Genomic DNA, 10,315 nt, shown 5'->3' with positions numbered 1-10,315 from the left:
GCACAGGACTCAGCACAGGACTCAGCACAGGACTCAGCACAGGACTCCTCGGAGTTGTGATCACTTTGCTCAGGAGGAGATCTCTGCGGGAAGTGTTGCTCCTCCTCCTCCTCCTCCTGGAGCTGCAAGATCATGCAAGCATGAAGACACAAACACAAGTATGTTATGCATGAGTAGACACATATGCATTAGTTGAGTAAATGTCAACGGTAACTGTTCCTTAATTACAGTTATTGAACTTTAGCTGCTGATCTTTAAATAAAATTAATAACAAATTAATGGCGATATTCTGAAGGAAGTCTTTTCTGGTGAACTACAGCTTAAAAAAAAAAAAACATGGACACAATGAATAAATCCCAAAAGAGCTTCATTCACCATTGCCTTGGAACGGCAGCTAATCTTTACCCAAAAGGCTGTAACATCAAAAACAAAACTCTCACAAAAATACATTCATTTCTAGTGAGAGGTAAACATTAAATACAATAAAAAAATGTCATGAAACATTTCATCAGCCATGCCATCAAGAAAGTACAGTGGTGGACACTTGTTGCACTCTCTCCATCACCCTGGGTCAAAGGAAGTTCAGCAAATACTCCGAAGTATCACTTAAAGATGGGGAGTGTTTGACCACAAGTAGAACTATGGAGCAATGTCGTACGAGTGGGTCCCCGTTGTGTTTGTATTGTGCACACAACATGCAGGAGGACCCGCATACACCAAGGAATGGACAGTAGGCTTTTTGAAAATATTTGGTGAGAAACACTAAATGTTAACATAACGTTTATTGGTTTAAAAGAAAACTTCACAGGGCACCTTTGACTTTGGGAATATATTTAGTTCACTGGGAAAACGGAAGAAAAAAAATAAGCATTAAGGATAGAGAAACTCTTCTAGACTCGAGAAGTCAGTTTCATCATATTTATTTGAGGGATGATCTGTGGAGCGACAAAGAAAAACTGCAACATTCACGCAGAATTCTCTGCTTCACAACATGATTGATCGAAAATGCAAATAAAAACCACTCGTGTCTGAGAGCCATGACAAAGTGAAGTATGTTTTTTCTTCAGGTAGCACACTGATCGAGATCCACAGGGTTGTTATAAAACTCTGCTACGTTCGGTGTCACTTCCTCTCACAGGCTGACAGAGGCTATGAGTTCCTGAGGGACAGTGCAACGCAAGAGACGGCTTGTGAGAAGATGCTGTGTGGAACAAGCATGGAAGATACCTGAGAGGAGAAATCATTACTCTGCTTTTTATTTATTTTTAAAACTAAAAGTGGCAATCCTTAAGGTTTCAGTCCTGGTTGCTTTAGAATTTATATTTGATGAAAATAAAGGAATTTTAATCTTTTTGCTGATACATGACCCTCAAGTTTTCATAATTGTGTGCAGTGTTTCATTTTGTGTGTGTATACAACGGAGAAAAACTGTAATACAGCATGTTTCCTGGAATGTTGTCACAGACACCCATTTTGTAATACTGTGAATATACAGTATAACCTACATTTTGCGAAACTTTAATTAGTGGGCCATAGGCTCAGTCACCATTGTGTTACCTCCTTCAGTGACAGATAGGGACTCAGACATTTATTTAAATGACAATCGTTGAGATTGCCACTTAAGCTAATCAACAGTTTGAATTAATTAAAGCTTCATTTTATTAAAGTTAAAGTTGGAAGAGACTGTCAGTATAATTATAATAACAGAGATGAGATCATAATCGGCCAAAGATACAAAAATAAATACAAGTAGAGTTAGAGGAAAGCCAAAAGCCAACAAACTAGCGCAGCACTTAGCTCCGAGAAGAAGGAAAATAACTGATCAATTATGGCAATGAGGAAACAGAAAATCTTGTTACTAAAATAGAGGCTGGGAAGGATCATCTGAACCCATGATACGGTCCATGCAAATATATATTAGTGGATTATTATATTTGTGATAGACGGCATGCTCATGTTCAAATCTCTCCCAAATCAAAAACAAAGCTTGCGCTACGCTGCATATGTAATAGAGGTGCAACTAACAATCATTTCTATTGTCTCGATTAAACATTTATTCATTTAATCCTAAGAAAACAAAATCCATAAATGTTTAGTTTCCTATAGTTTAAAGTGACATATTCAAATGTCGCAAAATAAGATATTCTGCTTGCTGCTACAAGAAAAAAGCCAGTGAATTTGTCAATAAAACAGTATGTGTGCACTTGTTTGAACCATTGTTTGAACTCCCAGCTTCACCCTTGTTAGTAACACATTTATGCAAAGCCAAGTGCAGAGCACATTTAACCCTTTGAAGGAGCTCAGTGCACAAAGAGTCTGTATGAACTATTGTCAGTGTTCTTGTGCTGGATGCTAATGTCCAACCATTTGTTTGGTCTCACCAAAAATAGAAAGAAATACATATGCATGACCAGCACAGACATGGTGGTGTTTTTACTGCCAGTGCAGATGATGAGAAAGGCCTGCAGGCGAGTGAAAGGTGTGATGAATTATTGGTTCTTTCAGAGGTATGGCATGCACTTTATGCAAGGACAGATGTTTTGTGAATTCAGGGCCAGAATATGCAGTGTGCTGTTCTTTGTCATCACAAACATGACAAGTTCTTGGGAACATATAGGGACAGAAATACTGTGAGTCACTGGGGAGGAAATGGGTTGTTTAACTGTCTCCCAGCAATCTGACTACATTTCCTGACTACAAGAGTACTGTCATACTGCATTACATTCACTACTACTTCTCAGCCTGCACTAGCATTAATACAGACATTTCAACATTTTAATGCATCTGATTCTCATACCTGAAAGTATGAACTTCTTCTGTGATTATTAATCAAATCAGAGCAAAAGAGGTCAGCTTTGAGGTTCTGCATATATAAATATGAGAGTGAGGCGTCAAATATTTCTAACGCGATTAACTAAATTCCCCTGGAGTACAGGGCAGCTTTGGTAACAACCACCTGCATTTGTCGTTACTGACTAAACATGTAAATGTTAACCATGGGTTTTATTCTTTCATCAATTTGCCACTTTTTCTACAGTTGTAACAGTTGTTTTCATCATAACACAAGGAGATGAATAATTAGACAAAGAAGAATAAAAACAAAGAAATCAGAGGACAGTTGAACAGCTTGTATTTGTACTGCCAAGTCTGTTTACCTATTTCTCAGAAGAAAAAAAACTTCTTACAAAGCAACCAAAAATAACTTGGTTTTGTAACTCAACAAGTTTGAATATATTCTGAGGACAGAATCCTGACTCAGCCCAAGCAGAGACGCCAACCTGCACTGCAGGAGGCTCAACGGTGCAGACCGTTTCCCCAGCAGACCGTGAGACTGAGATAAATATTGCAGAGTAATTGAATCACTCAGATTGTTTCCTGTGGGGGGAAGAGGACAGAACATACAAGCCGGAACATAGAAAAACCCTCTACCACAACTCCTTGAGGACAACTGTGTTCTTAAAGGACACACTCATCTTCTAAAATAAGAAAAATATGTGTCCTTTAGAACCATTAGTTTCAAAATGTGCTTCTCCCTGCTGCCAGGCCTAGCTGTCTTTTTCCTCAGGCCGGCACCCTCCTCCCCTCCTCTGTTACATAAGCCCACTCCCTCTTGCCAGATTTGTTTAAAATTTGGTTGTGTGAAGCACGGAGTACAGGGCCAGCAGAGGAAGTGGTTGCTACAGAGCTATAATATGAGATACCAGGACAGCGGAAGAGAGAGAAAGACAGAAAAAAAATGAATGCACAGAGAGATGAACAGTCAGGTGAGTGAGCAGATCGAGTCACTGAGTTTAATACGCATGATCACACAGAAAGAAGACATAAAAGTGACGTTGAGTTTCACTTCCAGACAAAGACTAGATTATGTAAACTCACCTCAGCGGCCACAAGTCAGACCGACAGCTATCCAAAAGGCCCAAAACACACTTTCTTGCACAAGTTTGACGCAGCTACAAAGACGCTAACAGATGGCTGATGCTGCTGAACTTGCAAGTCCTGTGTCCACCTAAAACCATCACCCACTAAGAGAGCGCAGCTCCACGCAGCCGATCATCTGAACCTGTCCACAGAGAGCACGCACGTTACCTGAGTCCACCAGTAGCGCTGTGGCGAAACACACTCACTCCTGCTGATCTCTCCAACTCAGACCGACTTCCCACAGTCAAACTGTCACTCTCAGCCCTTTTCCTCAGAAAAATCCTCTTTCCTCGGGGCTTCTCCTTCCTTCTCCCGTCCCCTCTGTTCTCTGTCTTTTTTCAGCAGCAGCCTCTCTTTCACTCCTGGGAGCTTTGACCATTTAAGGAGAAGGGCTCTGTATGCCTCTTTGGGCTGCTGTAGAGTATGCGTGTGTGTGTGTGTGTGTGTGTGTGTGTGTGTGTGTTCCCAGGCTGCTGCTCCACTGATCATCCCTCAACTAAAACCTGAAGTAAGTTTAAAAAAAGAACGTTGTTTATTTTCTGCAGGGTTTGTTTCTCTAATTGGAGTGTGGGAGCAGTGGGAGAGTATTTTGTGTGTTGTTGTGTGCGAGGGCATGTTTGTGAGAGATAGATAGATAGATAGATTGTGTCCATCTAATCTGTGTTTACTCTACAGCCTAAGAGGAATCCATGCATCTACTTCTGAGCTTTTGTAGTTCATTATTGTTTGTCAAACATCGCACCATTTGTGCTGCATTTTAGTGGCGAGAGATTTTGGTTTTAAGAGCAGGGATCATCCTCAATGTTGTGAGGAAAAAAGATCACAGCACACACAGAGTCACACTGTTTGGACTAACGCAGCTGACGTTCACAGCTAATTACAGCATCACGCTTTGAATTAAGATGAGCTGATAAAAATAAACATCAAAAGGAGCAATTTGTGCAAAAAAGTCAGATGTTCTTCTTGTTTAGTTCAAGTCAAGTCAAGTTATTTGGCATTGATATTGTGTTGTTTTACCTAAATCCAGCGGGGAAAGTATTCAGATTAACAACAATGTAAAATACTCTGTTTCCTTCAGGGAAACTTTTGAAGAATCAAAAGTGAAAGTACTCGCTCTGCAGAAAAATGGCCCTTGTGACCGACATATTATCATGAATTGCATTATAAGATTATTAATACTGATGCATCAATGCGTACATGTCAGTAGCATTTTACTGCCGTACTTGGTTGAGGTGTAGCTAGTTTTAAATTAAGTAGTTTAGTCCAGTGGTTCACAAGAGGGTCACGAAATAAATAAAAAGAGGTTGTGAGACGATCCATGAGAGAGGAAAGAAGAAAAAACGTTATTGTTAATCATCTGATCATTTACCTCTTGAGCTTTAAAATGTTACCCAGCGAAGGGAAATTTCTCTTTGGTGAAACTACTAACAGCTTACCTGAAAAGAGACATGGGGCTTAAACTATTCATTGCTTTTTTATGAGGGGCAAAAATGTTGGGAACCACTGGTTACAATTTGTATTTTATCTATTGTAGTTTATATGTTTATCGTATGTTTTTTAATGTAAAATTTGAATCTGAAAAGGGCTGCACGTAACTTTATTTACCTCTATTTAGCACTTATAAGTAGTATATCAACTTTAAGTTAATGGTTTATAACACAATATGATATACATTTAAGCATATAAATGTTTATCATAATATATACTTTATCACAATATCATAAAACACAGTTGTAATGTCTTTATCGGACAAGCTGTAATTGTACTGTTCATTAAAATGTCCTTATGTCTGCTTACAACTACATTATAGTGTGTTATAAACAATTTGATAAATGTTTGTATAATGCTATGAATGCTAAATAGTGAGACTATTTCTTAGGAAGGGTTGGAGTATTGTATAAAGTACAATATTCAGCTATAAAGTAGGATATATACTCAAATAAAGTACCTCAAGATTGTTATTTTCCACCTCTGCCCAAACCACTAAATCAAATTGAACTTGCTTAAAAGTAGTAATCAGTATCCTCTCAATTTCCAACAAGCCAGTTCAAAAACATGAAAGATACAGAATCACACAATACATTAGGCATGCAGTCCTGCCTCTACATACAGAAATAATATCATATGTTACTGCAGTAGAGCAGGAAGGAGTCTTACCTTGCTGCAGCTGGCTCCTCCGGTGCCACCTGTTGGAGCCAGAACACAGACAGACAGTGAAAACAGTTCATTTGCATTTAACAGGAAAGCATGTGCAATGCAAATTTCATGAGACGTCAGAGAGAAGTCAGTGTGTGTGTGTGAGAGAGAGAGAGAGAAACAGAATGAGGAAACAAATGTGGAAGAAATAAATTTAGTTTTCTGTCCTGTGAGGTTGATGCTGGTATTGATCTGATCGTTAGAGCTACTGTAACTCTTGTTTCAGGAAGTACCTCACCCCGCTTGTCCACCTCTATAACTAGGGGCAACAATAACCTGGCAACCATTTTGAGTACATGAGGTGCTTGATCTGGTTGGTAGCTCTTGGCCCAAGTAAACGCTACTGTGTCGTCTGCTTTAGCCACTCTAAGGAAAAGGTCGGTAATATTGTGATATCAAGCAAAGGGCTAAACACCAGTAACCTGTTGTAGAGCACCGTTAGAGCTGAGCAGCAATAGCGCAATTTAAAGGTAATTGCATTAGGTAAAGGTAATTAAATGAACTAGTATAGTTCACATATGACAGAATACATGTAAAAAACAAGACTCAACTGCTTTTATGTGTCTTATTTGATGGTGCCACGTATTTTGACTGTTAGAAGAACCAGATCAGACTCTAAAGATACTTGAGTAATGCTCTTCTTACAGACTGATTTTACTTTTACTATAAATCATTACACAAAGCATTGAGAAAAAAACCTGCAGCGGTGCATGACGAGATGAAGGTGATGAAGATGTACAGTAGATTCTTGGCAGTGTTTTGGCACACACACACTCACACATCATTAGAGACTGCTTTTCTAAATTATTTACATTTAGTCTTGAATGGAACTCTATTCAGCACACAACTTTATTCATCACGTTTTTTTTGTACAGTGTGCCTAAAGTTGATTTAATATCTCATATTAATGATATTAATGATCGTGTACGGTGGATGAAGAGGGAATATGAAGTAGTTTTAAAAGCCTTAATGGAGGCAGAGTACTCCACTGTACCCTAGATGGCATCAAAAACACATAGCATCAGCACGGATACTGCAGTACTGATAGACATTTAAAAGCCCACATTAACTAAAATATTAGAAAACAATTAGCTACTGTTAGCATGCTAAACTAAGATGCTACAAATGCTGTAAACATGACACCTGCCTAAAATCAGCCTGTTATCGTTGAGAACATGTTAGCATTTAGCTCAAAGCACCAGCAGTGCCAAAGCAAAGCCTCACAGAGCCGCTAGCATGACTCTTAGCTTGGTTTATGAATGCGTTTATGTGACATGCGGTTTCACAACGGCTTTTATAAGCTTTCTTTTAATTAATGCTGTGTCTGAAAATATGTGCTCTGATGTTGTCCTGCCTGCTTCTCGTCTTGCTCGTTGTTTTTGTGCTTAACATTAACAAATCCAGGAATTGCAGATGACACCTTTTGGTTAAATCTAGCAAATGTTATATCACACTAATGAAAATGAATCTATGGTGTCGCTGATAAATAAATAAAGGTAAAGTACAGTATTCTCAAGATAATGTTAATACTTATATCTTGCAGTGTGGGGAGCGCTCCAAATACGATGAAACCTTTCCCAATGAAGAAAGTCTCTTCTTTTATTTACATTTAAATAGTTCTGCTTGTGTTAAATCCCTACTGTAATGCACTTAAAAGCCTGCATTGTGTACTGTGTGAGCTGCAAATCTTTTTCGTTATACAACACGCTCAAAGCACTTCAGAACAATTCAGACATGAATGGTAAGTGGGCTGTAACACAAAAATTCACAAAAACAAAGTATAAAAGTGTTGTCCATTAAAAATGGCATGTAGCTAAAAATACTTACCCTCACTGTGTTGACATTAAAAAAAAACATTCTGGCCTCCCCTCATTTTAAAGAAGGAAGTACCTTTAATTCATCTTTGTCTAAATGATTACCTGATGAACACGATAACACTATAATGAAGCCATCATACCATTCATAGGCAGCTGTGGAGTCTCACCGACTTCTGGAATGACAGGAGATGGAGGAAGACCGTCTCCCTCTTCAGGCTCCACATCGGACTCAGCCGTAGAGCCTGTGACGTCTGTGCCTGGATCAGCTGGCAGACTGGGACACGGAGACTTCAAGAAAGTACAGACAGAGGAAACAGTTTGATCCCTGTCCAACATAGGAGACATTAATAGAGACAACAAAACAACTTCATGTGTTTGACTGTCATAAAGTTACAATTTATGTTATGTAATAAATATGAAATCACAATTATAAGATTAATACTGGAGAAAATACGTATTATTACTACATATTTAAGGTTTGGTTGAGAGTCCAATGGCTGCATGTGAACATGAAAAACCTTCCCAAAGCTATTTTTGCACACTCCTTTACAACAGTCATTCCTAACATAGAGATCAGCAGTTGCCTCTGACTGGAAGAAATAAGAAAACATAAATTCTGCTAGGCCAAATTATGTTTATTTCTTGGACATTGATCTATTGTTTGCTTTTTTTATTTGAAATACTTCATAGTTTACCTCCTCGGGTCATTACAAATTATAAAAATGAATGAAAGGGATATAACTAAGTACATTTACTCAAGTGCCGTACCTTTTTTGAGGTGTTTGTACTCTACTTGAGTATTTCAAGTGATACTTTATACTTCCACTCCACTACAATTGAGAGACAATTATTGTACTTTTTACTCCACTACATACATTTATTAACTGGAGTTACTAATTACTTATTAGACAATCATAATCCAAAATATTATCAAAAATGATTATGTAAGATCACACGCTACCTCGCAGGTTAAATATATTAAGTAATTAAAATAAGCTCCACCTTAACACCTGCAACATTGAAGTGATGAACACATTAATGCAATGAGAACAGCGTATTTCTACACTATAGTAATGCTACTTTTACTTAAGTAAAAGTTCTAAATACTTCCTCCACCACTGCAAATGCAACAGTCTGATACAGTCAAATTCCTGTGTTTTGTGACAAGAGTGCAAGTAATGTCATAACCTCAGCTCTAAACCTTTAATACCAGCATCATGTATTCTGGCAGTTTGAATACCAGTTCCCTGGTATTCATGTTTTGAAATCATGACTGGATTCTGGACACACATGACAATAATACATTTGATTTTAAATTAAATGTCTATATAATTTGCAGGTGCTTTTTTCAAATATTAACTTCCCTGCATTATTTTATGTCAAATTTAACTAAATAAATACAAAATACATGTTAGCAGTACAACATACTTGTTTCTTTAACGATTCTGACCTTTTCAATTCAAGATCATTAAATGAATTACAATTGACTTTAACTATTACTCTAATTGAAGCTGAAACTGATCGTTAACACAAACCAACCTGAGTTTGATCTTTTTCTGTGATCCTGGCCTCCAGAACATTCAGCTGCTCGTCAGTGTCGGCTGCTCGTACCAGAGCCTCCTCCACCTTCAGAGTGATGCTCTCCATCCTCACTTTCACCTGGCTCACCCTCTGCTCGCTCTCTCTCACCAGCTCAGTGGTCTCCAGAGCGCTGTTAACCATCGCCTCCATCCTTCCGAGGGTCTCCAGGAGGCCGTCTGCAGTCACCCGAAGCTGGGTTTGCTCCTGCTCTGAGGCTCCACTTGTAATATCCGTAGCGACCGCTGCATCCCTCTGATCCTTCTTCACATCTCCGTCGGGTTCGTTTCTCTCTGTGTTGGTTCCCTTGTCGATATGAAGACCGCTGTTCTTTTTCTCCGCGACACACTCCTGTGCAGATCTTAGAGAGGTTTGCAGGAGGCAAACCTGCTCCCTCATATCAGTGATCGTCTGCTCGGCTTGCTGGAGGTTAACTTGTGTTTCACGGGTCTCCTGGCCTGACTGGGTGTCTTTTGTCCGGGCCTTAGCCCCCTCTACACTGCGAGCTTTCCACCAGTTCACCACAGCCACCTTCTTGGCCTCCTGGATCTGAGTCTGGCTCTGTTTTTGCTCCTTCTCCCAGGCTCTCCACCGCTCCTCCACCTTCTCCCCTTTCTCCTCCCACACACACTTGTGCAGCTCCAGCTCCTGCAGCCTGAAACCACCACTGCAGTTTTATAAACATCAGCTTTACACACTGTTATGTCTGTAGTTACCAAGGGGTACTAAAACTGCACTTATCCTCGATAGAGTCTAACACACAGAAGATAGTAACTCCTATAGGTTGCGTAATGGAGACTCCAATA

The 10,315-nt window shown here is 39.2% G+C and overlaps 1 protein-coding gene across 1 annotated transcript in view; it reads right to left on the bottom strand.

Moving 5' to 3' along the window:
* LOC116382919 (uncharacterized) overlaps positions 1 to 10,184 on the bottom strand; it is a gene marked incomplete at its 5' end in the record, with an annotated part of 10,243 nt that extends 59 nt beyond the window's left edge. The window contains 4 exons of the mRNA XM_031846363.1: positions 5 to 122; positions 6,076 to 6,104; positions 8,072 to 8,219; positions 9,471 to 10,184. Of these exons, the coding sequence (XP_031702223.1) occupies positions 5 to 122; positions 6,076 to 6,104; positions 8,072 to 8,219; positions 9,471 to 10,184 (1,009 nt within the window). The remainder of the gene's footprint in view (positions 1 to 4; positions 123 to 6,075; positions 6,105 to 8,071; positions 8,220 to 9,470) is intronic.
* Between the last annotated feature and the right edge of the window lie 131 nt (positions 10,185 to 10,315).

This window comes from Anarrhichthys ocellatus, unplaced genomic scaffold, assembly GCF_004355925.1.
Source record: "Anarrhichthys ocellatus isolate YVR2014 unplaced genomic scaffold, GSC_Weel_1.0 scaffold6, whole genome shotgun sequence".
Taxonomy (NCBI): Eukaryota; Metazoa; Chordata; class Actinopteri; order Perciformes; family Anarhichadidae; genus Anarrhichthys; species Anarrhichthys ocellatus.
This window is presented reverse-complemented; position numbering and strand designations above follow the sequence as displayed.